Source organism: Peromyscus leucopus, chromosome 3, assembly GCF_004664715.2.
Source record: "Peromyscus leucopus breed LL Stock chromosome 3, UCI_PerLeu_2.1, whole genome shotgun sequence".
NCBI classification, from domain to species: domain Eukaryota; kingdom Metazoa; phylum Chordata; class Mammalia; order Rodentia; family Cricetidae; genus Peromyscus; species Peromyscus leucopus.
Window position 1 is genome coordinate 75,620,899 of NC_051065.1, and position 27,387 is coordinate 75,648,285.

The following is a 27,387-nucleotide window of genomic DNA, read 5'->3' on the forward strand; positions in this document are numbered from 1 at the left end:
TACCTTTTACCTTATGTTATCATCTTTTTATATTACCTATAATACATGTGCTATATTGATAAATTACAGATGTATAATTAATGAAAAATTTTACAGATATGGTTTGTCCATTTTCAATTTTAAAATTAGAATTGAACTCTAAATCTTTCAGTTTGAAGACCAAGGCTTGAATAAAGTGTTATGCTGGAGCTTTTATTTATTTAAGATTTATTATTTAAGATTTATTTATTTTATTCTCCATATATGAGTGTTTTGTCTGCATATATGTCTGTATGCCACTTGCATGCTTGGGTCATAGAGGACAATGGCTCACCTAGAACTAGAGTTACAGATGGTTATGAGCTTCCATGTCATGGCTGGGAATCTAACCCAGGTCATTTACAGAGTAAACATACTCTGAACCACTGAGCTATCTCTCCAGCTTGTATCCTGGAGCTTTTATAAACACAGAGCATCACAGTGCAGCTACCGCAAATGTATATTGGTGGGAGAATCAGATGTTTGTCTCTGGCAATTGGGGTGAGTCTATACCTTTACTGGATCAAGCTTTTCAAGAGCAAAAATCATGTAAATATAAAATGTGTGATTTATGGTATCATATTCATGGGAATGTTATAGGGTGGTTTGATTAACTTCTGCATTATTTCTATACATACAGGCATGCATTAATTTGTATACATGGGATATGGTAGTGAGCTTGACAATACATTTGGGCACTCTTTTTCTCACAAGAATCTGAGTCAGTGAAACAGTTTTCTATTTCTTTATCATGAAGCTAATTTTAAAGTACTGAATTGTAGTAATTTGATAAAATAATGACACTGGTAACCAGCCCAAAAAACTAACAAAGGTGAGACTGTTGAGTGGAACTGTAAACACTGTCTGGTTCTGATGAACTCTGATAACACTGGGGCCTTGGTTTCCACGGCATGGGAAGGAATCTCTTTTAAAACAGAAATTCCAAAACTGGATCACTATATGGTCATCTTTGGCAAGTTCACGTTTTTCCCAGTGTGTTGAAAATAGTGTTTGTCTTAGTCGCATGTTCTCTCCTCTTGGAGGCTCCTAGCTCCACATCTTCAGATGTGAGTATGTAGCCTGCAGTAACTACAGACACCAGAGCAAAAGGGGACCATGGCCAGGATGGGGTGGGGCACAGAGAATTAGAGAGGAGAAGGGCAGGGTACATGTGATCTCTTCAGGGAAACGGGCGAAGGTTGAGTCCTTAGCAGGGAGGAGGGAAGTAAATATAGAAGGTGGGAGGAAGGTACAGCTGAGTAGCAGGACACAAGTGATCTAATCAGGAAAATGAGAAAATGGGAGGTTCTAAGTTAAAGGGAGGGGATATCAATATAAAAGAAGGAGGTAGGTAGATAAAATGACAATATGGATCGCTGAAAAAGTTAGAAGGTGAAAAGAGAAAATAATCATAAAGAATCATACTATTAATGATTTACCCCACCAAAAAAAAAAAAAAAAAAAAACAGTAAAAGCAGTGTTTCTCTTGATAGCTGGGAGTTAGTTCTTTAATCCTGAAGTGGAGTGTTCCAAAGGTGATGGGATGGGAGCTACCCTGGGAGACAGTTAGGATCATTTATAATTATAATTAATGATTACACAATTAACAAGGTGTGGAAAGTGCAATATATGTCTCCAAATGTATCTATGTCTTTAATTTTGGATTCTGGGGATGTAATACTTCATAGTATAAGGGACATAAAAAAAGGAACATATGAACAAAGACTAACATTTTGCTGATTAAAATAGTAGGATTATCATGAATTTTCACTGTGATTCCATTACAATTATGAGTCAAGCATAACTTTCAGTATCTATAAAAATAGAGCATATTAAAATTATGCAACGTGAGACTGACTTACCTCACTCTTTTGGTTTCTTTTATGACTATTTTGCAGGTCAATGTAAGTTTTAGTTGTTTGCAAAAATGCGATTAATATTCTGTGTTCATCACTATTGTTTTAGGTGTTAACTATATAATGAGGCAATGTAAATCAATAGGATTGGATTTCTAAGGCATGACACCTAAGTGCAATACAGGCACACAAAGTGTGTGTTCTGATTAGGATTTGACTATAAATGCCTTTATCATCTCTAGTATGCTATATATATATATAGGTAGATACATGGAGAAGTATATAGAAGTATATGTTGTCCAGTCTGGAACATCGAAAGTTAAAGAGACAGGTTAATAAAATTGGTAAGTAAAACAGAATGATGATAATAGACATACTGACAAGTGAATCATAAGTTTGATAAATATTATTTTTTCCAGATATATGAAATATGCTTCCACTACAATGCTGAGATGAATACACTTTGCATATATGGCCACATTAAACAATATCCTTTATTTCCAATCTGTACTTGGAGTTCTAGCCAATATGTTTCTCCTTTTTTTCTACACTGTCATAATCCTCTGGCACAGACCTAAGCCCACAGACCTGATCTCCTGCCAACTGACCTTCGTCCACATAGTGATTGTCCTCACTGGAGGGGACCTTTGGCTTACAGACATACTTGAGTCACTGAAATTTGATAATGACTTCAAATGTAAGACAACTTTTTACATGAGCAGAGCAATGAGAGGCCTCTCCATCTGCATCACCTGCCTCCTGAGTGTGTTCCAGGCTGTCACTATCAGTCCCAGTACCTCTTTGTTGGCAAAATTTAAACATAAACTAAAAACATACACAATCTATGCTTTCTTCTACCTCTGGTCTTTCAATTTGTCATTCAGTAGTAGGTGGATCTTCTATGTTGGTGCTTTTACCAATGTGAGTGAGAGCAACCAGATGAAGGTCACCAAATATTGCTCAATCTTCCCCAAGAACTACATCATTAGTGCACTGTCTTCAACAGTGACCATCTCCAGAGATGTCTTTCTTGTAGGAGTTATGCTGACCACAAGTGCATACATGGTGATCATCTTGTTTAGACATCAGAGGCAATGCAAGCATCTTCACAGCATCAGCCACCCGAGAGTGTCCCCTGAGCAGAGGGCCACCCAGACCATCTTGCTGCTGGTGGTTTTCTTTGTGGTCATGTACTGGGTGGACTTCATCATCTCATACACCTCAGTCCTGTTATGGAAGTACAACCCAGTCATCCTGACTGTTCAGAAGTTTGTAATGAATGCCTATCCTACAATTACTCCTTTGGTACAAATCAGTTCTGATAACAGAATAACCAATATTCTGAAAAAGATATAATGAGTGCGCCACCAAATTTTTTAAAAACTATAAATTATCTCATTTTTTAATAAAACGATTTATTTATTTTTATTTATGTTTATGAGTATTGTGTCAGCTTGTATGCATGTGTCCTGGTCCCCACGAAGGTCAGAAGAGGTCATTTCCCCCCTGGATATACAGATGGTTGTGAGGAGTCATTTTGGCACAATTATTTTTTTTTAAAAAACACAGATTCTTCTTAAACTGTTAAATTGTTCAAGTAGCAAACCAAGATTCTTCCTATATTTAAATAAAGTTTGTGGTGTCATGAATGTACATTCTGATGACATTTCTACTGCCGAGTGATGCAGAGTTCTTTAGGTTCATTGTACACCACAAGTCGATACTTCCACAGGGAGTCCCTTACTCTCCCCCTTCTTATTTTATATCATCAATGTTCCATTGATGCCGAAGTTACTCAAAGGGAGGGATTTTAATCTACTTTCAGCTACTGAAAATAGTTTAACTATCCTATTGTAGCTTTAATTCTCTTTCCTAAGTACAGTTTCTCTGGATCATAAAAATAGTGTGAATTTGAATATTCCATTTTTTACCCACAGTTACTTAAATAGTCTTGTATGAAAATTTCATTAGCCTGTTTATTTGCACTTCATATCATCCAAACTTACTGAAAATCATCGGTACTAAAAATTGTTTATGCATACGTACATGATGTGCCGTGTGGCTTTTGTGAGTGTGTGTGTGCATGTGAGTGTTCACGGATGAAGGAAATGTGTGCATGTGCACATGGAGACCAGGAGACCACCTTCCCTTTTGTTCTTCATGTGCCAATCATCTTTATTTTGAGAGAGCATCTCTCACTGTACCTGGAGCTCACCCAATAGGCCAAGATGGTAGCCCCAGTTCTTCTCCTGTCTCTGTCTCCCCAGCTCTGGCATTAGAACTGTTCACCACCAGACTCCACCATTTCAATGCTGTGTTTTTCTTTTATTGGAAAAAGATTATTTTTCTTATAATATATTCTGATTAGGGTTTCCTGCTCCCCTACCCCTCTCAGTTCTTCCTCTCCTCCTCTCAACCAGATTTCTGCCTCTCCTTAGAAAACAACCAAGCATCTGAGCAATAATAATAAAATAAACAACAAGATAAAACAAATATAAACAAATCAGAGTAAGACAAAAGAAATGGAAGAAAAAGAGCCAAAGAAAAAGCACAAGAATCACATATAGATATAGAAACAGAAATTCACACATAGGAATGTCATAAAAACACAAAAGCAGAAGTCATAATATATATGTGTATATGTATATGTAAATGCAAAGAGCCTGTAGATTCCATTGAGTTCATTTGGTGTTGACAATCTGCTGCTGGGCATGAGGCCTTCCCTTAAGAGTGGTTTGTTTCCCCAGTGGGACTCATTGGCGAAAACTAATGTTTCACCTGCCAGTGTTTATCAAATGGAGACAGCTTCCGGATGTGGGATGGGGGCATGTATCCACTTCTTTCTATCCAGGAGCCCATCTGGTTCAGACCTGTGCATCCTGCCATAGTCTCTGAGTTTCCACGTGTGTCTGTTGTGCTTTGTTTACAAGACCTTGTTTTCTTGGTGTCCTCCAACTACTCTGGCTCTTCCAGTCTTTCTACCACTACTTCTAAAGAATTCTCTGGGCCTTGAGGGGAAGATTTTGATGGAGAGATCCAGTATAGGGCTGAGGTTTTCAAGGTCTCTCACTCTTTGCACATTTTCCGGCTGTGGATCTCTGTCTTTGTTCTCACCTGCTTCTGGGAGAAGCCTCTCTGATGATGGCTGCTCAGGACACAAACCTATGAGCCCAGCAGAGTGTCATTTGGAGTCATTTTATTGCTACATTCTTTTAGTAGAACACTAGTATTTGATTTTCTCCTTTGTCCCTTGGCCTATTCAGAATCAGGTTCTTCACCATGCAAGCAGTGTCCAGTACGAATTCCATGCTTTAAATCAAATCAGATATTGGTCGGTTATCCTCACAAGTTTGTGCCATTATTGTACTAGCATATATTACAGGCAGGACACCATTGTAGTTTGAAGGGTCTGCAGCTGGGTTGGTTTTTACTTTTCCTCTTTTGTAGTGTCCATGTTACCTTCCAGTACCATGAACTCTAATCTGTAGGGGTGAAGGCTTTAGATTGCCCCCCGCTTGAATTCTTTGAGTTCAATTAGATGTGTAGGTGTGCCAGGGACTGCATATAAGATGGCTGACATGCTGCCAGCAGAGATTGGAGAAAAGGGGACCCAAGATTGTGCACCATCAATCCTCTGTGTGTTCCCCTTCGCATCCCCTCTAGAGGGCCACGGCAGAAATGCCTGTGTCCCAAGGTCATTCTTTATGGCATGCACATGTCATGTCCTCCTCTGTATAAATCCTTCTTGTAATACTAGTCTTTTTCTTCTATCTGATCTTCATGTTCTGTGTTCCTAGATCAGTGGTGATTTCTGTGATACAGGAAAGGAGTGAAGTAAATTTCACAGGAAATTATACAGAGATGATCATCCAGGCTGGGGTTAAGGAAGTTATACAGTTCATGGGAAAGAATCTGCAGCCTGGGGAAGCTTTTCAGGCTTGGATAAACTGTACCGAATGTGTGGTCAACTATAGCACATGGTATGATGTGTGTCAACACACTGGACTCAAATTAGCCATGATGAATAATTCAGTTTCTGAGGATATTCCAAGGACATTGTGTAAACTTGAGTCCCTAAGGGGTACTGGCCGAAGCCTGTGGATGGAGCAACATATAGTTGGAATGACAAACTAAAAGTGTGGGAACCTGGAATATGAGGAAAATAGTGGCCTCCACCAAGAAAGGGAGATGGCAACTTTAATCCAGATATTTTTTATTCCTCCTGAAGGAGTGTGGAGACAATGTGGCAACTGATGGAGTGATTGCTACATATTTTGTTGTGTTCCTAGATTAAAAAGAGCTGCCCGGCCGGGCAGTGGTGGTGCATGCCTTTAATCCCAGCACTTGGGAACCAGAGTCAGGCAGATCTCTATGAGTTCGATGCCAGCCTGCTCTCCAAAGTGCGTTCCAGGAAAGGCGCAAAGCTACACAGAGAAATCCTGTCTCGAAAAACAAACAAACAAAATGAGCTGCCAGAAAAGGTGAGCGTCCTTTCATGGAAACTCTGCAAATTGGATCAGGTCTTCCTTGGAATTGTTGGGATACAGAAGGACTGAATTTGCTGACTTGCAGGGACAGATTTCTTGTCTGAGGTCTTTGTGGCCCACCAGTCATGGGGCTTGGTGTTTGCAGAGGGTTGAGGAGGAACTTAGGTGCCTGCAGGGGTCTTGAGGTCAGAGCAGGCTGTGTGAGAAGGAAATGACTGTCTGGTACATTGACCACTGTTCTTATTTTTACCTTTTTGAGTGTGTGTGTGTGTGTGTGTGTGTGTGTGTGTGTGTGTGTGAAATTGCATGTTATTAGCCTCTGGGTCAAGTGCTCAGAAGATTGTATAATTATTAATAATAAAAATAGATTACACTTGCTTCGGTGTTAAGTCTGGGATAGTTCCTGTGTTTAGTAAAAGATAATGAAGATTATATTGGTGATTTTCTAAGAATAATCTTTGGAATCATGAGAACATTTTGTATTGGGTGATTTCCCCTTTTCTTTCTGTTCCCCCTTGCTTATGATAATAAAAGACTGAGGTTACCAGGGCAAAAGCAGAAGCTAGGGAAGCTAAGGAATCTGTAGCAAAGAGGGAACTTAGCAACTGCAGAAGCCGGAAGTGACCTCAGCTTGCAGGAACACTGTCTCTGAGTCATTACTGTGCCTTCAAGGAATCCTGTCCTTCGGTCCCCCAAAAGTGCTGAGGCTGGTCCCCGGCATAGCTGTTGACCTCAGGATCAGTTTGTAGAGAGCAGACAACAGCCTTGACAATTCCCTGGGTTGTTTTCAGATCCTCATGAAGTCCCTTTGTCCAACAGCTCAGTTAGATGTAACTTATTCCTGGTACTGGAAGCTTCGTTTGGTGTTGAGAGATTTAATTTGGGGTTCAGTACCCCCGTTATTTGGTGATTTCATTTAGACTGCTTTCATATATGTATACACTTTAGGAAGCTTCTTCTGTTTTAAGTTCTCCACATGATCCCTTAAATGTTCCCTAGTTTTAGCTATCCCTCCCTATACTCTCTTCTTGTCCCTCTTCTCCCTCCCCTTTCCCATTTGGTTCCCCCTTTCAGCCTTCCTCATCCATCCATAACTATCTGTTCTATTTTCCCTTCCTAATGAGATCTCCTGATCCCTCTTCCCTAGCTTTATGCCTAACCTCTGTGGTTATATGGATTATCAATGACTTAATAGCTCAAATCCAAATATAAGCAAACATAACCATGTTTGTCTTTCTGGGTCTGTGTTACCTCACAGACTTTTTCTGGTTTCATCCCTTTGGCTAAAAATTTCATTACTTTTAATGACTGAGTAATGTTCTATTATGTAAATGTACCATATTTTCTTTATTCATTCTTCTGTCAGTGGACATCTGGTTGTTTCCAATTTCTGGGTATTATGAATAAGCAAGTGTCTGTAGTAGAATAAAGTGCCCTCTGGGTATATGCCCAATCATGCTATAGGTGAATCTTGAAGTTGCTCTACTCCCAACTACCTGACGAACCACCACACTGGTTTCCATAGAAGATGTACAAGTTTTTGCTGCCAATAACAATGGATGAGTATTCTCCTTAGCCAACAACCTTGCCAGCATAAAATGTCATTTGTGTTATTCATCTTGGCCATTCTGACTGTATAAGGTGAAATCTCAAAGTAGCTTTAATTTTCATATCCCAGATGACTAGGGATGTTGAAACATTCTTTAAGTGCTTCTCAGGCATTTGATTTTCCACTTTTGAGAATTCTCTCTTTAGATCTGTACCCCACTTTTAAATTAGGTTATTTGTTTTCTTAATGTCAATGTTTTGAGTTCTTTATATATTTTGGATATTAGCCCTCTATTGGTTATGTAGTTGGTAAAAATCTTTTCCCATTCTGTAGTTTTCTAATTTCTCTAAATGATGGTGACTTTTGCCATGCAGAAATTTTTTAGTTCATGAGGGCCCATTTATTAATTGCTGTTCTTAGTGCCTGTGCAATCAACATTCTGTTCAGAAAGGTTTTCCTGTGACAATGGGTTCAAGGCTATTACCAACTTTCTCTTCTAATAGGTTCAGTGTATCTGGCCTTATGCTGAGGTCTTTGATCCATTTGGAGTTGAGTTTTGTACAGTGTGATAAGTATGGATCTATTTGCATTCTTCTACATGCAGACATCCAGTTTGACCAGTATCATTTGTTAAAGATACTATTTTCCAGTGTACATTTCTGATTTCTTCATCAAAAATCAGATGTCCATTGGTATGTGGATTTCTGTGTGGGTCTTCAATTAGATTCCATTAATCAGTGTGTCTGTTTTTGTGACAATATCATGCTGTTTTTATTACTATAGCTCTCTAGTACAACTTGAGATTGGGAATGATGCTATTAAAGAACCAGCCTGTCTCCATCTTAGGCTTAAAAGCTACCTTACAGTAAAGAGGAACAGGGTCATTCCTGTCTATGATTAAACCTCTGTTTCTCAAAGATTGGGCTATGTGTCACCTGAAACCTTAACTACAAATGGTTCTCTCCTGCCTGTTCCAGGAATGCCTATCATGTCTTTGTTTCAACAAGTTGTTTATAACCATCTTGAAATCCTAACTTTGTTTCAAAATGGTTGGTATGGCTACCTTTTTATAACTACCTTACTATACCTACCTTGCAACCATGTCTTTGTTTCTGGAGGGATTTATTTGTTAACTTATGTTCTGCTCCTGTAACCTGGCCTATTTTGCCCACAAAATCGGCTATTTAGAAAGCCCCTAACCTTGAGCTATAAAGGCTTTGTCTTCCTTACATCCAATGCTGATCATAGGGAGAGGTGTCATATGTATATGAATTAAAAAGCTTGCTTTAATCAATTGTTTGTTTTTATTATTTGAGCACGATGATTTCGGTCAGGGGACTTTCTCTTACCATCTTTGGAATTAATAATACCTCCAGCAGTTCTTTTATTATTCAGTAGTGTTTTAACTATCCTGTGGATTTTTTTTGTTTTTGTATTTCCATATGTGTAGTAGGACAGGCTCATAGGGTCGAGGAAATTGGCTCACACCAGTAGCCAAGGCATTCACACAATGTACTCGTGGAGTCTTTCTGAGGGCCTAGCAACAGGAGCTCTCAGAGTTCCTAGTCGATGTCAGAGTTCCTGATCATGCCAAGTATGCCTGAGGACCTAGCAACAGTTGCTGTCAGAGTTTCTGATTGTGCCCAGTCAATGAGGAATGACAACACAGACTGGTTGCTGGGAGGAGGGTACATAAGGCCTTCCCTGTTATTGAGTAAATGAGTTTGGTATTTGCTTTCAATGGACTCCTGGTGTCTGGTGTCTGTGTCGTTGATGCCACACCTTTTCACCCCCTCCCCCGTGGGAGCCCTTAGGATCCAAGCAACACATATGAAGTTGAGAACTGTCTTTTTAAGTTCTGTGAAAATTGTGCTGGAAATTTGATTGGGATTGCATTGAATCTGTAGATTGCTTTTGGTAGGATGGCCATTTTTACTAAATTAATCCCAATGATCCATGAACATGGAGAGCTTTCTATCTGCTTATATCTTTTTCAGTTTCTTTCTTCAATGTCTTAAAATTTTTATCACACCAGTCTTTCATTGCTTGGTTAGAGTTAACCCAAGTTATATTATTTGAAGCTCTTGTGAAAGGTGTTGTTTTCTTGATTTCTCTTTCAGTCCATTTGTAATATATAGAAAGGCTATTTATTTATTTATTTTTGATTTTTCGAGACAAGATTTCTCTGTGTAGTTTTGGTGCCTGTCCTGGATCTTGTTCTGTAGACCAGGCTGGCTTTGAACTCTCAGAGATTCACCTGACTCTGCCTCCCAAGTGCTGGGATTAAAGGTGTGTGCCACTTCCAGCCAGCAAGGCTACTTATTTTTGTGAATTAATTTTGCATCCAGTTAATTTGCTGAAAGTGTTTAGCAGCTGTAGAAATTTCCTGGTGGTAGTTTTAGAACAGTGATTCTCAAGCTGTGCATCACAACCCCTTTAGGGTTGAATGACCCTTTCATGGGGTCACCTAAGATCTTAAGAAATATTAGATATATACATTATGATTCATAACAGTAGCAAAATTAGTTATGAAGTAGCAACAAAAATAATTTTATGATTGAAGGGGTGACTACAACATGAACTGTATTAAAGGGTCACAGCATTGGGAAGGTTGAGAACCAGTAAACTAGAGTCATGTAGTATAATCTGTATTATTCAGGGTTCTCTAGAGAACAGAACATATAGAATGAATATATTCTATATAGAAAGCACATTTATTAGAATGGCTTATATACTGTGGTCCAACTAATCCAATGATTGCTGCCTACCACAGGAAAGTCCACAGATCCAGTAGTTGTTCAATCCACAAGGCTGAATGTGTCAGCTGCTCTTTGGTATATGATGAATCCTAAAGACGTAGTCTCTAATGCCAGTGAAAGAATGGATTTTCTGGAAAGAACAAGAGCAAGTAGGCAAAGAGAGCATGCTTCCCTTTTCCGTGGCCTTTAAATAAGCTGCAGTATAGGTGTGGTCCAGAGTAAAGATGGATCTTCCTACCTCAAAGATGCAGATTAGGAGTGGGAAAAACCAACTTCTAATGACTAAGGAAAAACATTGCACAAGTGTCTCCGGTCATTTTGGGTTACAGTTCATTCTAGATGTAAAAAAATCAAAAACTAAGACTAATGTCACCCTATCACAGCACGTGCAAACGAAGATACTTTGACTTCTTTCTTATTTGTATCTTCTCAATGTCCTTCAGTTATTTTATTGCTCTATTAAGACTTTGTGGTAGTTTGAATGTAATCAGGTCCCATAATCCCAAAGGGAGTGGCACTATCAGGAGGTGTGGCCTTGAGGAATAGGTGTGGTCTTGTCAGAGGAAGTGTGTCACTGTGCAGGAGGACTTTAGGTCTTCTTTGCTCAAGCTTCACTCAGTGTGACACTCAGTTGACTCTGTTGCCTGCAAGATGTAGGACTCTCAGCTACTTCTCCAGCACCATGTCTGCCTGCATGCCACCATACTGCTCCCCACCATGCTGATAATGGAATGAACCTCTGAAAATGTAAGCAAGACACCCCAATTACACATTTTTCTTTATAAGAGTTGCCATGGCCATGGTGTCTCTTCACAGCAATAGGAACTCTAAGATAGACTCAAGTACTATATATATAATAGGTATGGAGAGAGTGGGTATCCTTGTCTTCTTTCTGATTTTACTTGAATTCTTTTAAGTTTCTCTCTGTTTAAGTTGCTGTTGGCTATGGGCTCACTATAAATTGCCTTTATTATGTTTAATTATGTTCCTTGTATCCCTAATATTTCCAAGACTTTTCTCATAAAGGGGTTTTGGATTTTGTCAAAGGCCTTTTCTTTATCTAATGAGATGATCATGAGGTTTTTGTCTTTCAGTCTGTTTATATGTTCTATTATCTTTATCAGTTCATGTATGTTGAATTATACCTGCACCTCTGGGATGAAGCCTACTTGATCATGGTGAATGATCTTTTTGATGTGTTCTTGGATTAGGTTTGCAGGTGATTTAGCGATAAACTTTTGCATCTATGTTCATAAGGGAAATTGATCTAAATTCTCTTTCTTTATTGGGTCCTTAAGTAGTTTATATATCAGGTTAACTTGGACACACAAAAAAGAATTGGGCAGTGTTCCTTCATTTTGAAATTTGGTGAATAATTTGAAGAGTTTTGTGAGGTGTGGCTGGAGTAAGAATGGACCCATTAGGCTCATAGATTTGAATGCTTAGGGAGTGGTACTATTTGTTTGAGTAAGTATGGCATTTTTGGAGGAAGTGTGTCACTGGGTGTGGGCTTCCAGCTTTTGAAATCCCAGGCCAGGCCCCATGACTCTCTTGCTGCTGCCTGTGAAACTGGAGGTTGAATTCTTAGCACCTTCTCCAGCACCATGTCTGCATGGCACCATGCTCCCCACCAAGACAAAAATGGAAAAAAATTTCTGAATCGTAAGCAAGCCCCAATTAAATGCTTTCCTTTACAAGAGTTTTCAAGATCATGGTGTCTCTTCACAGCAATAGAACTCAGGCCAAGACATGGGGTTAACGTCCTTTTGGAAGTCATGGAGAATTTTGTGCTAAAATCATCTGGCCCTGGCCCTGGTTTTTTTGTTTTTCTGGTTTTCTTTTCTTTTCTTTTTTGTTGGGAGACATAATTACTGCTTCTAATCCATTGGGGTTATAGGTCTGTTTATATTTATACCAAAAGAAAATATAATTTTATTAATAATTTATATGGTATACATCATATTATTCATGATATTTTGCCATCAATAATATACAAATTCATATATATATTTTCATATTTGAGTTCTCATGAATAATGCAATTATTTCTTTGGGATATAAATTTAATGTCCTGCATATATGTTCACAAAATGGAATCTTAGTTTGATTTTTGTAATTCTACTTTGAATCTATGTGAAGAACCACAATAGTTTTTCACACAATGCCTGCATCCTTTCATGGAAAATGAATGGGTATTCCTTTTTCTCCTAACCCTTGTTATCTGTTGAGATTTTGATTCAAATCCTTCTAATATATGTGAAGTAATATCCATATTGTTTTGGTTTGCCTTTCCATAATAATGAGTATTATTGTGCACATTTTCATGCAACTGTTGACAGTTTATATTACTGGAAAAAACCTGTTTACAATCTAGTATCAAATTGAGTTATTTATGTATTTATTGAATTATATTAATTCTTTGTGTATTTCATTAGCCAATTTATTAATTGGATTGTGTGATTTCTTTTTTAGTTTCTTATTTCTGTGTATATTTTATATACACAGAAATTTTATATACACAGAAATATATATATATTCTGTCAGATATATAGCAGGCCAAGATTTTTCTCCCATTCTGTGGGTTGTCTTTTCACTTTTCACATTAACTGTCTCCTTTTCAATGAAGCTGTTTAATTTCATGACATTCCTTTTTTCACTTTTTTGCCTTATTCCCTGTGCAACTGGAGTCTGAATTAGAAACTTGTCTGTCTATATGTTGAAATGTCCCCTACTTTTTCCTTTAATTGTTTCAGATTTGGGTCTTAATGTGTCTAAGACTCCTGGAATTAATTTTTTTGAGGGTGGATAAAGGGCTATAGATTAAGTATCTTACATGCGGACATAATATTTTCATGCACTGAAAGGTGAAGAGGCTGGCTTTTCTCCAGTGTGTATTGCTGGCATCTTTGTCAATGATCAGTGGATACAACTTAATGACCTCATGCCAGTATCTCCTATGTTATTACACTGATCTATCTGTCAGGTTTGGCGCAAGTACGATGTTGTTTTTCCTAATATGGCTCTGTAATATAGATTGAAATGAAGTATTGTGATACCTTCTGTAATAGCTAGTGTGTGGAAAATAATTACTTTATTCTATACTATAAATCTCAATATTCTTACAACAAAATTGAAACCAAACTAGCTACATTGTAAAATAAGCCACATGTCAGTAATACCAACTAGAAAATCTCTAGGAGAAAGGTTAGCCCAATGTGTAACTGTTTCATATCACAAGTTCAATCATTTCTAAAATGGTTACTATTTATGCACAGATATCCTTTCAATGTATCTCAGAAATTATGTCTCATTGTTTTCATTTTGATTTAGTTTCACAAATTTTTATTTATTGATTTCTTCTCTAACACAGTCATCATTCTATAAGGCATTGTTTCATTTCCATGAGTTTGAGTTTTACTAGAGATTCGTGTGCTGTCAATTTTAGGTTTTATTGCACCATTATCATATAGAATACAAAGAGTGATTTTCTTCTTTCTTATTTGTATTGGTTTGTTTTGCATTTGAATGTATGGCCTACTTTAGAAAAGGGTCTTTGTGCTGCAGAGTAAAATGTGGACTCTTTAATATTTGGGTAGACTATTCTGTAGATATTTTTAAGCCCATTTGATGTGTGATGTCAATTAATCCTGATGTTTCTCTGTTAATTTTCTGTCTAGATGACATGTCTATTGGAGAGAGTTGGGTATTGAATTCACCAAATATTAATGGATTAGTGTTAATCTTTGTCTTTTAACCCAGAAATAGATTTTGTTTTTTAAATTTTGTGTCCCTGAGTTTGGTGTGCATATGTTTAAGGTAGTAATGTCTTCTTGATTAAGTTTCCTTGATTAGAATGCTTGATTAGAAAGTTTCCCTCTTTATTTCATTTGATTAGTTTTAGTTCAAAGTTTATTTTGTCAGATGTTTGGATAGTAACACTTGCTTTCTTCCTGGTTCCATATGATTGGAGTACTTTGTCTATCATTTTACTCTAGGGTGGTGCCTATCTTTATAACTAAAATGTGTTTTTTGCAAGCAACAGATAGATTTTGTTTCTTGATCTATTCAGGCACTCTCTGACTTGATTGGAAAATTGAGGCCATTCATGTTTGAATTATTATTGCAATATGTGTGCTAGTTCTGATCATCATGTTGTTGATTTTTGGTGTTGTGTTCTCAGTGGGACTTTATGTCTTAATAATTATGGCTCATATGTATTTCCACAGTGTCTCTGTTTTGCTCATTCCTCTTTTTTTTCCCAAAATAATGCTCCCTGTATTACCCTAGGTTTGGTTTGTTGAACATAAAACTTTTAGGCTGTCTATCATGTGGAAAATTGTTCCTTCTCTTCATCCATGGCAGTAGTTTACCTGGGTGTAGTATTTTAGATTGGTTGTCATTTAGGCATGTATTGTTCAAGGCCCTTCTGGGTTTCAAAGTTTCCTTTGAGAAATCAGGTGTTCTTTTGGTGGGTTTTCTTGAGCTGTGACCTGCAGCCCTTCTCTTGCAGCTTTCAATCCACTTTTCTGTTCTGTATACTTAGTGTTTTAACTATGAGATGCCACTGAAGTGTTCTTTTCTGGTCTTGTCTTTGATGTGTTCTGTGTGCTTCTTGTATTTGTATGGGTGACTCTTTCCTTAGTTTGGGACAGTTTTCTTCTGTGATCTTATTGCAGGTCTTGTGTCTGCCATTGACTTGGGATTCTTCTCCTTCACCTGTACATATAACGTGAAGTTTGATTTCTGCATGGTGTCCCACATAAACAATACTTTCTAGGCATGCACTCTACCATCTGAGTTACATCCTTAGTCCCACAGCTCACTATCTGCTGATTATATTGCTTCACGTCTGTGCCCTCTAAGAAAAATTATGTTTCCCAAGTGTGTTTGGAGGAGGTGACATTTTCTTAAGTTTAACAAAAGTGTTGTTAATTTCCAGGTGAGACCCCGAAGACACTGTCAAGTAAGCAAGGAGGCTTTCAGGAACGTTTTGGAAGCAGAGGATGCCTTTGGGGAGTGAAAATGTTTTCCTACTTCTTTTAAATGGGACATTATTATTTTTCCTTTTGTTTTGTCCACAAGGACTGGGATCAACTCATCCATACAGACAGATATGGCCTAGGGAGAAGAGCTCACACACAGGAAACCCAGAGCTCAGCTGTTCCTACTCCACTGTTTTCCTGGAATTAGGAAAGTTCACTCTTCCATTTGATGATACCACTATTTAACAACCTCAAGATCCGAACTTCTCTCCATAGAGGACATGATAATTATGGGTCTAGAGGGAGATGATCTCATGACATTTCTTCCTTATAACTGCTTCTTAGGGCCTCATTCTACATGAATGTTCATCAAAGGCCGGGCCAGGTGAGTGTTCGTTGTTCTTTTCATTAATAGTGAAAGCTGTGAGTAGGCAGTGAAGTGAATCAGGATTTTCTGTAATAAAATGATTAGAGAATTCTCTGCTTAGAAATGTACTTTTGAGTCATATTGTATCACAAGCAAACACAGCAGATGCTTGTAGACATAAAACATCTGGGCAATGATTTGTAAAAGAACATAGATTTCACTTTCTATGACAGTAGAAAAGAGGCTACTGGAAAAAGGACAGGGCCTAGCAGAAGTGTGGCTAGAGACAGGAAAGGCCAATAGGGTGAAGACGATCAATGGATATTATATATTGAACGTAAATGTCATGAAGCCCATCTCTTTTCACAATGAATATACACTAGTACATACATAAAAAGTAACACCAAATAGAGTATTTTAGTGAGTGTATCTGACTATGGATTCTCGTGAGTGTGTGCTTTAATAATTCTAAGAACATGGTTCCATCTAGGTGATGCCAACTGTGTTAGTTTTCCATTCCTGTCACAAAACACCCGAAATGACTTAAGAGGATGAACAACGAAGAACACACATTTAGTCCTTTGCAGAAGTACATTTATATATTAAGATACATTTAAATTGTATTTTGTATTTTCTCATTTTACTACTTTTTCTTAAGTTAACTGAGTGTATGCATTAATTTATATGAAACTTAAGCTATAAATATACCACAAACATTAACTAATTCAGTGCTTATCAGTAATTTTCTATTCTGTTAAGTCTGCATATACGTACCAGTTTTTTTAAGGAAAGTTTCAACTCACTGCCTAGTAATACATAAGATGTTCTTAACATTATACAGTGAGTTTAAAAAATTGTTTACTCTATTGCAATGATTTCTAATAAACTCTATCTTTTCTGTTTACTGCCGAAGTATCTGGAAGTCTCATTTCACTTATTTATGAAACCTTTGTAAATTTATTCTTACCAAAATGTAAACTGTAAAATTTCAGCAGCAGTTCCACTCTTTAAGTTAAAGTAAATTCATTTTTAATATTTTACGTTTTTTAAATTGAATCATGTAACATTGATACTGATATAATATTGAGTAAGCTTTTTATTAGCAGTGATAAAAATATTTTCAATTCTCAAATAGTATAAAATTACTCAAAGTCAAAATCCCCAAGGTTTTCTCTAATAGTTACAAAATACAATTGCTCATTAAAATACACATTCACAAAATATGCCAAGTAAATTTAGTTTAGCTGCTATCACAAGTTCATTTTAGTTTTGCTAGAATATCATTTACTAATTTATACAGGAGATTAAAATGGAAAATGAAGGCAGGTGTAATGGCACACTTTGAGGGCTAAGACAGGAACATCAAGAGTTTGATTGAAGTCAGTTTGCACTACAGAATGAGACTCTATGTAACACCCCCATACACACACTACAGCAAAATTAAAGTGGAAAACCGATAATGTAAAATTATGAAATTGTTGTTTTTAAAATATAGAACAAAATGATGCCAGTAAATGTCATTCAACCCTGGCCATAGAGTATCCAAACTACAAACCACAAAAAAAAAAAAAAAACAAATGACAGAAACATGAGTTTATTTTTGCAAGCATTAAAGAATTTTCACTTTGTTTTGAGTAATGCAAATTAAAAATCTGTGCTTATGCACTAGGCAGGGCCCACAGATCTGGTCAAGTCAAGCATAAAATATAGGACACACTCTCCATTTTCTTTAAGGCTCATTTTATTTCATGAACATATTTGATGTAACTCTCAGTTTTTCACTCAAGTGCTCAATAGTTATTCATGATAGCAGCTCCAGCACACAATATGCTATTGCTCTAGTCTCAGGCCCAGCAGTCCAGTCATTTAACACACACACACACACACACACACACACACACACACACACACACACACACACACTTAGATTGAACATTTTCACATCTATCCCAGACTTACACTGTGTGACATGTGATCCAGTTGTGGTGTGACTGCTTCCTCACAGGTTCTGCAGTGATGTTCTGCTGCTGCTGCTTCATCTTAGGGAAACTGGCTCATAACTGTGAGAATGTAATGTTCCAGTCAGTGTCTGTGTGTTTCCAGTTTCATCTGTGCTAAACTCAATTTCCAAAGAATAAGTTATGCACTAAAATTATTTGATTATCAGGCAATTACTATGAATTCATACTTTATGAAAAATAATCACTATTTTTTCCTGCTGGCATTACGTATTTCATAAAGATTTCATGGACCTAATTTGAGTGGCTAAGGTCTTCATCTTCCTGAGATTCCTGAAGACTTATTAATGTTGCGCCAGTGGACCGTGCACCAGCCAACACCATGTATCTTGTCACCTGAAAGTCACACAATCACTCTGTATTCTCTCTGAGCAGTCCTGCTACCTTGTGGTCATTACTCATTAACTATGGTAAAACTTAAAAATGAAAATGATACTTTTGATCTACTATATTTGTATGTCTATCATATTATTATCTCTTCAAAGCATCATAAATTCATGTTTAAAATCAAACGCTGTGAAAACGCTGTGATAATGAAGGGGTAAAGTGATGTTTCTCAGAAGAATGTAGAGCTATGCACTAAGGAACTATGCAACTCTACATTGGTTCCTTTTTTTATACATCTTTCCAGACAGCTGCCTGCAGACTGTTTGGTCTTTGAGTCTGGGTCAATTCAATAGTGATGGCTTCTTCACAATTATGAATGTTTATTGGTACACTTAGGTTTTAGTACTTACAACTTAAACTATTGTGAAAACCAGAAATAGCAATAACCTTCATTTCCAGTGTCTGCTTCAAACGTGCTCCAGTGCTTTTGTGGCCTGAGCAGCCCTGACCTTCACACACCTATAGACTACAAGGTATGTATACAGATAGTAAATTTCCAGCATGTCACAGAGGGTCTAATTCTCCTCGGCACTCTACTACTGTGTAGATTTTATCTCTGGTGTTTTAATCTATTCTATGACTTCCTGGTTAGCATTACATTAGTATAGATGTTTTGAATCTTCTATTTAGAAACTGCCAGAGTTATCAAATAAAAATGTCTGATAAATTCTTAAAATTTAAATTAAAATAAACATCTTGGATTTGCGTGCACACCAGTAACTCCAGCACTCAAGACACAGAAGCAGAAGGAACATGAATTTGAGAACATCCTGGACAACATAGCAAGCTCAAGGCCAGCATCAGCTATATAGTGAGGTCTGTAAAAGCATAAATAGAAAATAAACAAGTGACAAATACTCAGAGCTTCAGGTTATGCCTTCGTTTTAGAGTGCTTTCCTAGAATGTGCAGATTTACCCCAGTGTTGCATTTTTTTTCCAAATAAAACATGACTTTTCTCAATGCATATATGTGTTAACACCTCAGCTTGTAGCCATAGTAGCTATGGACATTTCTGGTCCAGTCTCACCTCCAGTGAGCCTAAGAGATGGATGACACTTGATAAAGATGTGTCATTTTCTTCATGGGATAAACATTTACAAAGCTATGGATAGGAAATGAAGGGGCTGAAGTGCTCGCTCAACTTTGGGATAAGAAAAAAACATTTGAGATTACTCTCTTCTACCTGATTGTAGTATCATCTTTTTGTATGACTTACAATACATATGAGACATTAAGGAATTGTATATTAATAATATATTAATTACTATTTTTAGTAATATCTATGAATAGATTAATTCATAATAAATAGTTGTACATATATGGTTTGTGCATTTGCATTTTTAAAGTTGTAATTGGGCTACAAGTCTTTTTGTTTGGAGATCAAGCCTTGAATTAAATGGTACCTTGGAGCTTTTATTTATTTATTTATTTACTTACTTACTTATTTACTTATTTATTTATATATTTATGATTTTGTCCATCTATGATAGGAGGATTTGTGCCCATTCTTATTGTATCTTGTTGGGCCATGTTTGGTGGATATCCCTGGGAGGCTGGCTATGAGATTGTTTTTTTTTTTTAGTGGAAACAGAGGATGAATTGATCTAGGGGAGAGAGGAGGTGGAGGGAGGGGAGGGAAGGAAAGAGGGGAAACTGCAGTCCGGATGTAATGCATGAGAGAAGAATGAAAGTTTAAAAAGGTTTATTTTATTTTCCATGTATGAGTGCTTTGTATGCATATATGTCTGTGCTCCACTTTCATGCCTGGGTCTGAGAGGGCAATGGATTCTCTGGAATGAGCGTTACAGAGGGTTATGAGCCACCATGTCATTGCTGGGAATCTAATCCAGGAGAGATGGCTCAGTGGTTCAGAGTTCATTTTACTCTTGCAAAGAACCTGAATTAGATTCCCAGCAACATCATAGTGCAGCTGCTGTAAGTACATGTTGGTGGGGAAATCAGATGTTTGGCTCTGGCAATTGGGATGAATCTATTCCTTTACTAGGTTAAGCTTTTAAAGGGCAAAATTTGTGTGATATCAAATGTGGTTTATTGTCTTGTATTCATAGGGAGCTTTTAGAGGGTCATCAGCCACTAACTCCTGTACTATTTCTATACATATATGCGTGCATGCAACTATAAATGTGAAATATATGAGTGAACTTGAAAATACAATTGGGCACTCTTTTTCTCACAAGAATCTGAGTCATTGTATCAGTTTTCTTTCTTTTTTTTTTTAATCACGAAGCTCATTTTAAAGCACTGAATTATAGTAATTTGACAAAATAACGACACTGGTAACCAGGCCAAATAACTAACATAGGCACCAAAGGTGAGACTGTGGAGTGGAACTGCAAACACTGTCTGGTGCTGATGTTCTCTGATAACACTGGGGCCTTGGTTTCCACAGCATGGGAAGGAATCTCTTTTAAAACAGAAATTCCAAAACTGGATCACTATATGGTCATCTTTGGCAAGTTCACATTTTTCCCAGTGTGTTGAAAATAGTGTTTGTCTTAGTCACGTGTTCTTTCTTCTTGGAGGCTCCTAGCTCCACATCTTCAGGTTACATAGCCTGTAGCAACTACAGAAAGCAGAGTAACCTTGCCAGGATAGGGGTGGGATGGTAGGGAACAATGGAGAGGGGACAAGTCATAGAAGGGTACAAGTAGTCTGATCAAGGAAATGGGAAAAGGGAGCGCCTTGTAGGGGCAGGGAAGAGGGTAAAGGAGAATGGTAGAATACAGGAGATCTGAGAGTGTATGTGGGGAAATGGGAGCTCACTAGGGAGGGAGAAGGAGGTACATCCAGAAGAAGGCAGGAGAAAAGTAAGGGTAATTGCAGAGTACAAGGGATCTGATAGGGAAAATGGGAAAACAGGAAGGTGGCCCCTTTGGTGGTGGGAGGTAGGTAAATAGCAATATGGATGCCTGAAAAAGCTATAACAAATCACACTGTTAACCATTTACTACCCACCCACTCCACCACAAGAAAAGAAAAATAGTGTTTGTCTTTATAGCTGGGAGTTAGTTCTTTAAACCCGAGGTAAAGTTCACAAAAGTTTTAAACAGGATGGGAAGTAAGCTGAGAGACACCTAGGGACATTTATAAACATAATGGTTACAATTAATAGGGTGTGGAAAGTGCAATAATGGCCTCCAACTGTATCTATATTTTCAATTCCAGATAATGGGGATGTAAGGTTCCATGGAAAAGTGAACATAAAAACAGATGAATTGAGATAGACATTTTGTGGATTAAAATAGTGAGATTATCATGAATTATCATTGTAATTCCACTAGAATTACGAGTCAAAACATGGCCTAGTTGCAAAATAGAGCTTATTGAAATTATGAAATATGAGGCTGACTCACCTCACTCTTTTGGATTTCTTTTGTGATTTTTTTCCCAGATCAACATAATTTTTATTTAGTTGTACAGATAAGATTAATATTCTGTGTTCCTTACTACTATTTTAGGTGTTAACTATAAAACAAGGCAATTTAAATCAATAGGATTAGATTTCAAAGGCATAAGGCCCAGGTGCAATATAGGCACACAAAGTGTGCATTCTGTATCGGATGCAACTTTGAATGCCTTTATTATCTCTAGTATGCTATATATACCGGTAGATACATGGAGAAATATATAGAAATATATGATATCCAGTCTGGAACATCAAAAGTTAAAGAGACAGGTTAATAAAGAATAAGTAGGTAAAACAGAATGATGGTATAGACATATTGACCAGTGAATCACAAGTTTGATGCATACTCTATTATTTTTTCCACGTATATGAAATATACTTCCACTATGATGTTAAGAAGAATGCACTTTCCACGTATGTCCTCATTAAAGAATATACTTTATTTCCAATCTGGACTTGGAGTCATAGCCAATATGTTTCTCCTTTTTTTCTACACTTTCATAATCCTGTGTCACAGACCTAAGCCCATGGACCTGATCTCCTATCAACTGACCTTCATCCACATAATAATGGTCCTCATTGGAGGGGATATTTGGCTTACACACGTATTTGAGTCCCTGAACCTTGAGAATGACTTCAAATGTAAGGCAACTTTTTACATGAACAGAGTGATGAGAGGTCTCTCCATCTGCATCACCTGCCTCCTGAGTGTGTTCCAGGCTGTCACTATCAGTCCCAGTACCTCATTGTTGGCAAAATTTAAACACAAACTAAAAACATACATGATGTATGCTTTCTTCTACCTCTGGTCTTTCAATTTGTCATTCAGTAGTAGGTGGATCTTCTATGTTGGTGCTTTTACCAATGTGAGTGAGAGCAACCAGATGAAGGTTACTGAATCCTGCTCACTCTTCCCCATGAACTACATCACCAGGGCACTGATTTTAACAGTGGCAGTCTCCAGAGATGTCTTTCTTGTAGGAGTTATGTTGACCACAAGTGCATACATGGTGATTATCTTGTTCAGACATCAGAGGCAATGTAAGCATCTTCACAGCATCAGCCATCCAAGAGCATCCCCCGAGAAGAGGGCCACCCAGACCATCTTGCTGCTGGTGGTTTTCTTTGTGGTCATGTACTGGGTGGACTTCATCATCTCAACCACCTCAGTCCTGTTATGGACATACAACCCAGTCATCTTGACTCTTCAGAAGTTTGTGATGAATGTCTATCCCACAATTACTCCTTTGGTACAAATCAGTTCTGATTACAGAATAATCAATATGCTGAAAAACTTGCAGGCAATGCGCCACCAGATTTTTAAAAAAGGTTAAATTTTCTCTTCATTCAAAAAACCAATTTATATGTATGAGTGTAGTGCCAGCATGCATGTATGTGTGAATTCCTCATTCCAACAGAGGTCGGAGGAGGTCATTGGCCCAGCCCCCTTGCACTGGACATTTATATAGTTGTAAGGAGTCATGCTGGTACAACACCAATATTTTTTCCGCTAAAAACAGATTCTTCTGCCGGGTGGTGGTGGCGCACGCCTTTAATTCCAGCACTCGGGAGGCAGAGCCAGGCGGATCTCTGTGAGTTCATGGCCAGCCTGGGCTACCAAGTGAGTTCCAGGAAAGGCGCAAAGCTACACAGAGAAACCCTGTCTCGAAAAACCAAAAAAAAAAAAACAGATTCTTCTTACAAGTAGCAAAGCATGATTCTTCATATGATTGGAATAAAATGTGTGGTATTACTTGTATACACTCTTGTGACATTTCTGTTGCCAAGTACTATAAACTTCATTGTACACCACAAGCTGCTGTTTCCACAGGAATTCTCTTACTTGCTCCCTTTTATTTTATGTCATAAATGTTCCCTAGATGCTGAGGTTATTCAAGGAAGCTCCTTGTTGATAGTGACTTTCTAAGATTTTTTTAAAAAAATATTTTAATTTATTCTAAACATTCCAGAATAGTTTAAATATCCTATTGTAGCTTTAATTCTGTTTCCTCATTATAATTTCTCTGGATCGTAAAAATAATGTGAATTTAAAATTTCCATTTTTTTACCACAGTTACTTAATGAGTCTATGAAATTTTCATGTGCCTGTTTATTTGCACTCATTTCATCTACATTTATTGAAATACTATTGGTTACTGAAAATGTTTATATATACATACAAATTGTACAATGTGTTTCTATGTGTGTGTGCATTGCATGTGTGTTTGCACAGACAAAGGATTTGTGTGCATGTGCACGTGCAGGCCATGAGACAACCTTGGCTTGTCTTCATATTCTCTTTACCTTGTATTTTGAAAGAGCATCTCTCGCTGTGATGTGGGTCGTGCCAAATAGCCCAGTATGGTAGTCCCCGGGATTGTCCTGTCACTGCCTCTACAACTCTGTGATTGCAGGTGTGCACCAGTATACCCTAATTTAGTTGTTACCTGTTTTCTTGATTTCCAGTGTATTAAGTTATTCATATATATTGGAGCTTAGTCCTCTATTAGTTATGTAGTTGGTAAAAATGTTTTCGCATTTTTTAGTCTGTTGCTTTGTCTGAATGTGGCTTCTTTACCTTACAGAAGCTTTTCAGTTTCCCGAGATCTCTGCTATTAATTGCTTTTCTTAGTGTCTGTGCTATCAGTGTTCTGTTCAGAAAGACTTTTCCTATACCATGAGTTCAAGGCTCTTCTCTGCTCTCCCGTCAGATTCTGTGTATCTGACCTTAGTCAAGGTCTTTGATCCGTTTGGAGTTGAGCTTTACTCAGGGTGATAAGAATGGCTCTCTTCGCATTTTTCTATATGCATCCACCAGTTTGACCAACAGCATTTGTTGAAGATGCTGTATTTTTTCCACCATGCATTTCTGGCTTCTTTATAAAAGATCAGTTGTCCTTATGTGTGGGGGTCTCTGCAACCATTACATCCAGAGTAATGATCCAGATGAGGCAAGAAGTTAGTTTTATTCAACACACCTCAGTAGCCTGTGTTGATTCAAACTTTGAGAGTCTGAACCTGAGTAGTTTATTTTAGGCATATTTAAGGATAGCAGAATTTGGTGAAATTTTCCCTATTGATAATTAACTCAATCCTATGTATACAACAAAGCTTAGCATATGATTACATTGAAACTATTTGTAAAGTAAAAGTGACATCTTCCCTAAAGACAGCATCTATAGATTGACTGAGACAATCTCTAGGCAAGGGTCTTGGGGGGGGGCGGATCTGGTGTGGTCTCTGTCACGCAGATATCACAGTGGTCACCAGGACATTAACCATGTCCACTGCTACCCTTCTGTGCAGAAAAACGTTATGTATCTATCCTCTTGAAGAGACCACCCTGTGTGTTTAACATTTCTGGTTCTTTTAGTGCTTATCTGTGAGCACAAGAAACCTTGTGCCTCTAACGCATAGGTGTGTGGATTTATGTCTGTGTCTTCAATTCATTCCATTGATCAACATGTCCATTTTTGTGAAATACCATGCAGCCTTTATTACTATAGTTTGGTAGTACAATTTGAGATCAAGGATGGTGATACTTCTAGCAGTTCTCTTATTACTCAGGAGTGTTTTACCTATCCTGAGTGTTTTGTTTTTCCATATGAAACTGAAAATGATCAGGCTCTGTGAAGACTGTTGGAATTTTGATGGGTATTGTAGTATATCTGTAAATCACTTTTGGTGGGATGTCCATTTCCACTACAGCAATCCTGGCAATCTGTGAACATGGGTGATCTTATACATCTTCTGTTACGTTCTTCAATTTCTTTCTTCAATGTCTTAAATTTTTTATCATGTAAGTCTTTCACTTGCTTGGTTAGAGTTACCCCAAGATATTTTACATTTTTGAGGCTCTTGTGGAAGTTGTTTCCCTTATTTCTGTCTTCTGACGTATATCTTTTGTAGTCCTGTCTCTTCAGGACTTTTTATCATGAAGAAGTGTTAGATTTTGACAAAGCCTTTTCTACATTTAATGAGATGATCATTGGTGAATAATTTGAGGAATATTCAGTTGCCTTAAGGGAAGGCCCTCCAACACCCCCATCTCCCAAGTCCCCAGTTCTTTCTTCAACTTCCTCTATCTTCTATTCTATGGTATTTCAGTCTATGTGACCTGTGGACACCCCAGTGATCTTCAGAGCTACTTAGATTCAGCAAATGGATATATCCCACACCTAAGAGATTGTGTGTGTGTGTGTGTGTGTGTGTGTGTGTGTGTGTGTGTGTGTGTTCACTGAGCAGAGGTACTTTTGCTAAGCAGAGGCTGCATGGCTTTGCCTGTGCCACCTGGGTCACTATAAGCACTGTGCTCTGACACCTTCCTTCAATGTCCACTGGGCTCCTTTCACCAGGCCTTGTTATACCTACTGCTCAGCTAGTATATATAGGATCCTCAGATCCACACCCTGCACAGCCCTCTTTCTTCTCCTATACCCTGCCTCCCTACAACCATTCCTTCATTCAAATCCCAAGGCATGCCTACCTGTGCCAGGCACTGTGCTTTTACTTTGGATGCCATGTTAAATATATAAATCCTGTATCATCCTCTATTCTGTCAAGACCACCCTTTGCTAACACACCCTGTCACTTACCTCTTCATTTGCTGGCCTCTTTCCTCAAAGCCACGGGAAACATCTGGTCCAGAGATATCTGTTTATCAATCAGATTCTGCTCAAAAAGCCCTACAAAGTGAAGGGCTTCCTGGCTAACGATTCATAGGTGGAGACATACCACGCAGATAAGGTTGGGTTTGCACCTTACCCATCACAGCACAGTTCTCCTATACCAAGACAAAAAGCCAAGAATAGCACTCTGAGAACAAAGGCCATGACTATGACCAGAGTATGGCATGCTGAGGATCAGGGAACTTGGCAGGGTACCTCCTGTTCAACCACTTCCAGCTCCTCACAGAGGAGAAAGAACATGATTTGTCTTCCTAGTCAGACTCACAGGTATGCACAACAAGATTCAGATTCAGCCTAAGAAACCTACCCTATATTTAACATTAACATCTATCTCACTGAGCCCATTAGGTTTTTGTAGCCTGTCTCCCACCATGCCCCATACACCTTACTTATTTTCTACCCTTCTTTCATGTCACATGAATTTTCTAGTCATTAGAAAACATGTCAGAAGTCTCACGTCCCAATCGTGAATCCAAGGACATGTAATTATGAAAAGCAAAAGCAGCAAACTTCCTTTTGAGCAACTTAGCTCTAGTTAGTTCTCAAGAGCAGCTTTTGAGAAAATGTCCCACCAGCAAACAAAGCCATTAAAATGTACTTTAAATCTCAAGTTATAAAAATGGAGGAGAGTTAAAATCATGGACAAATAATGACAAAAAGTGAGGTGTTAGTAAAGCTAGATTCTTGTGTTTTGATTTCTGATGAAGTTATCAGTAAGTATAACAATGAGTTTATTAAAGACTTCACAAGACCACTACCCACAGGTCCCCTCTGTGCTACATCCAATCTTTCCACCCTGCTAAGTCTCCCATACCTTTTTTCAGGGTCTTTCCTGGTGAGTATCCCTGA

The 27,387-nt window shown here is 37.9% G+C and overlaps 2 protein-coding genes and 1 long non-coding RNA gene across 3 annotated transcripts; 2 read left to right on the forward strand and 1 right to left on the reverse strand.

Moving 5' to 3' along the window:
- The first annotated feature begins 2,318 nt into the window (after positions 1–2,318).
- Positions 2,319–3,230, forward strand: LOC114710938 (vomeronasal type-1 receptor 90-like). The gene has a single exon (XM_028895255.1). It carries the CDS (start codon positions 2,346–2,348, stop codon positions 3,228–3,230), a length of 885 nt encoding a protein of 294 aa, XP_028751088.1. The 5' UTR covers positions 2,319–2,345.
- A 12,034-nt stretch (positions 3,231–15,264) lies between these two features.
- On the reverse strand, positions 15,265–26,628 carry LOC119087618. The gene is made up of 3 exons (XR_005091100.1): positions 26,446–26,628; positions 17,977–18,077; positions 15,265–16,104 (listed from the first exon to the last, which is right to left on the reverse strand). It is a non-coding gene; the product is annotated as an uncharacterized LOC119087618 (long non-coding RNA).
- On the forward strand, positions 22,237–23,184 carry LOC114710948 (vomeronasal type-1 receptor 90-like). The gene has a single exon (XM_028895266.2). It carries the CDS (start codon positions 22,237–22,239, stop codon positions 23,182–23,184), a length of 948 nt encoding a protein of 315 aa, XP_028751099.2.
- Positions 26,629–27,387: the final 759 nt, after the last annotated feature.

What these genes read in the sequence shown, in the direction of transcription:
- LOC114710938 (XM_028895255.1), top strand. Translation starts at nt 2,346, where the DNA reads ATGGCCACATTAAACAATATCCTTTATTTCCAATCTGTACTTGGAGTT.
- LOC114710948 (XM_028895266.2), top strand. Translation starts at nt 22,237, where the DNA reads ATGATGTTAAGAAGAATGCACTTTCCACGTATGTCCTCATTAAAGAAT.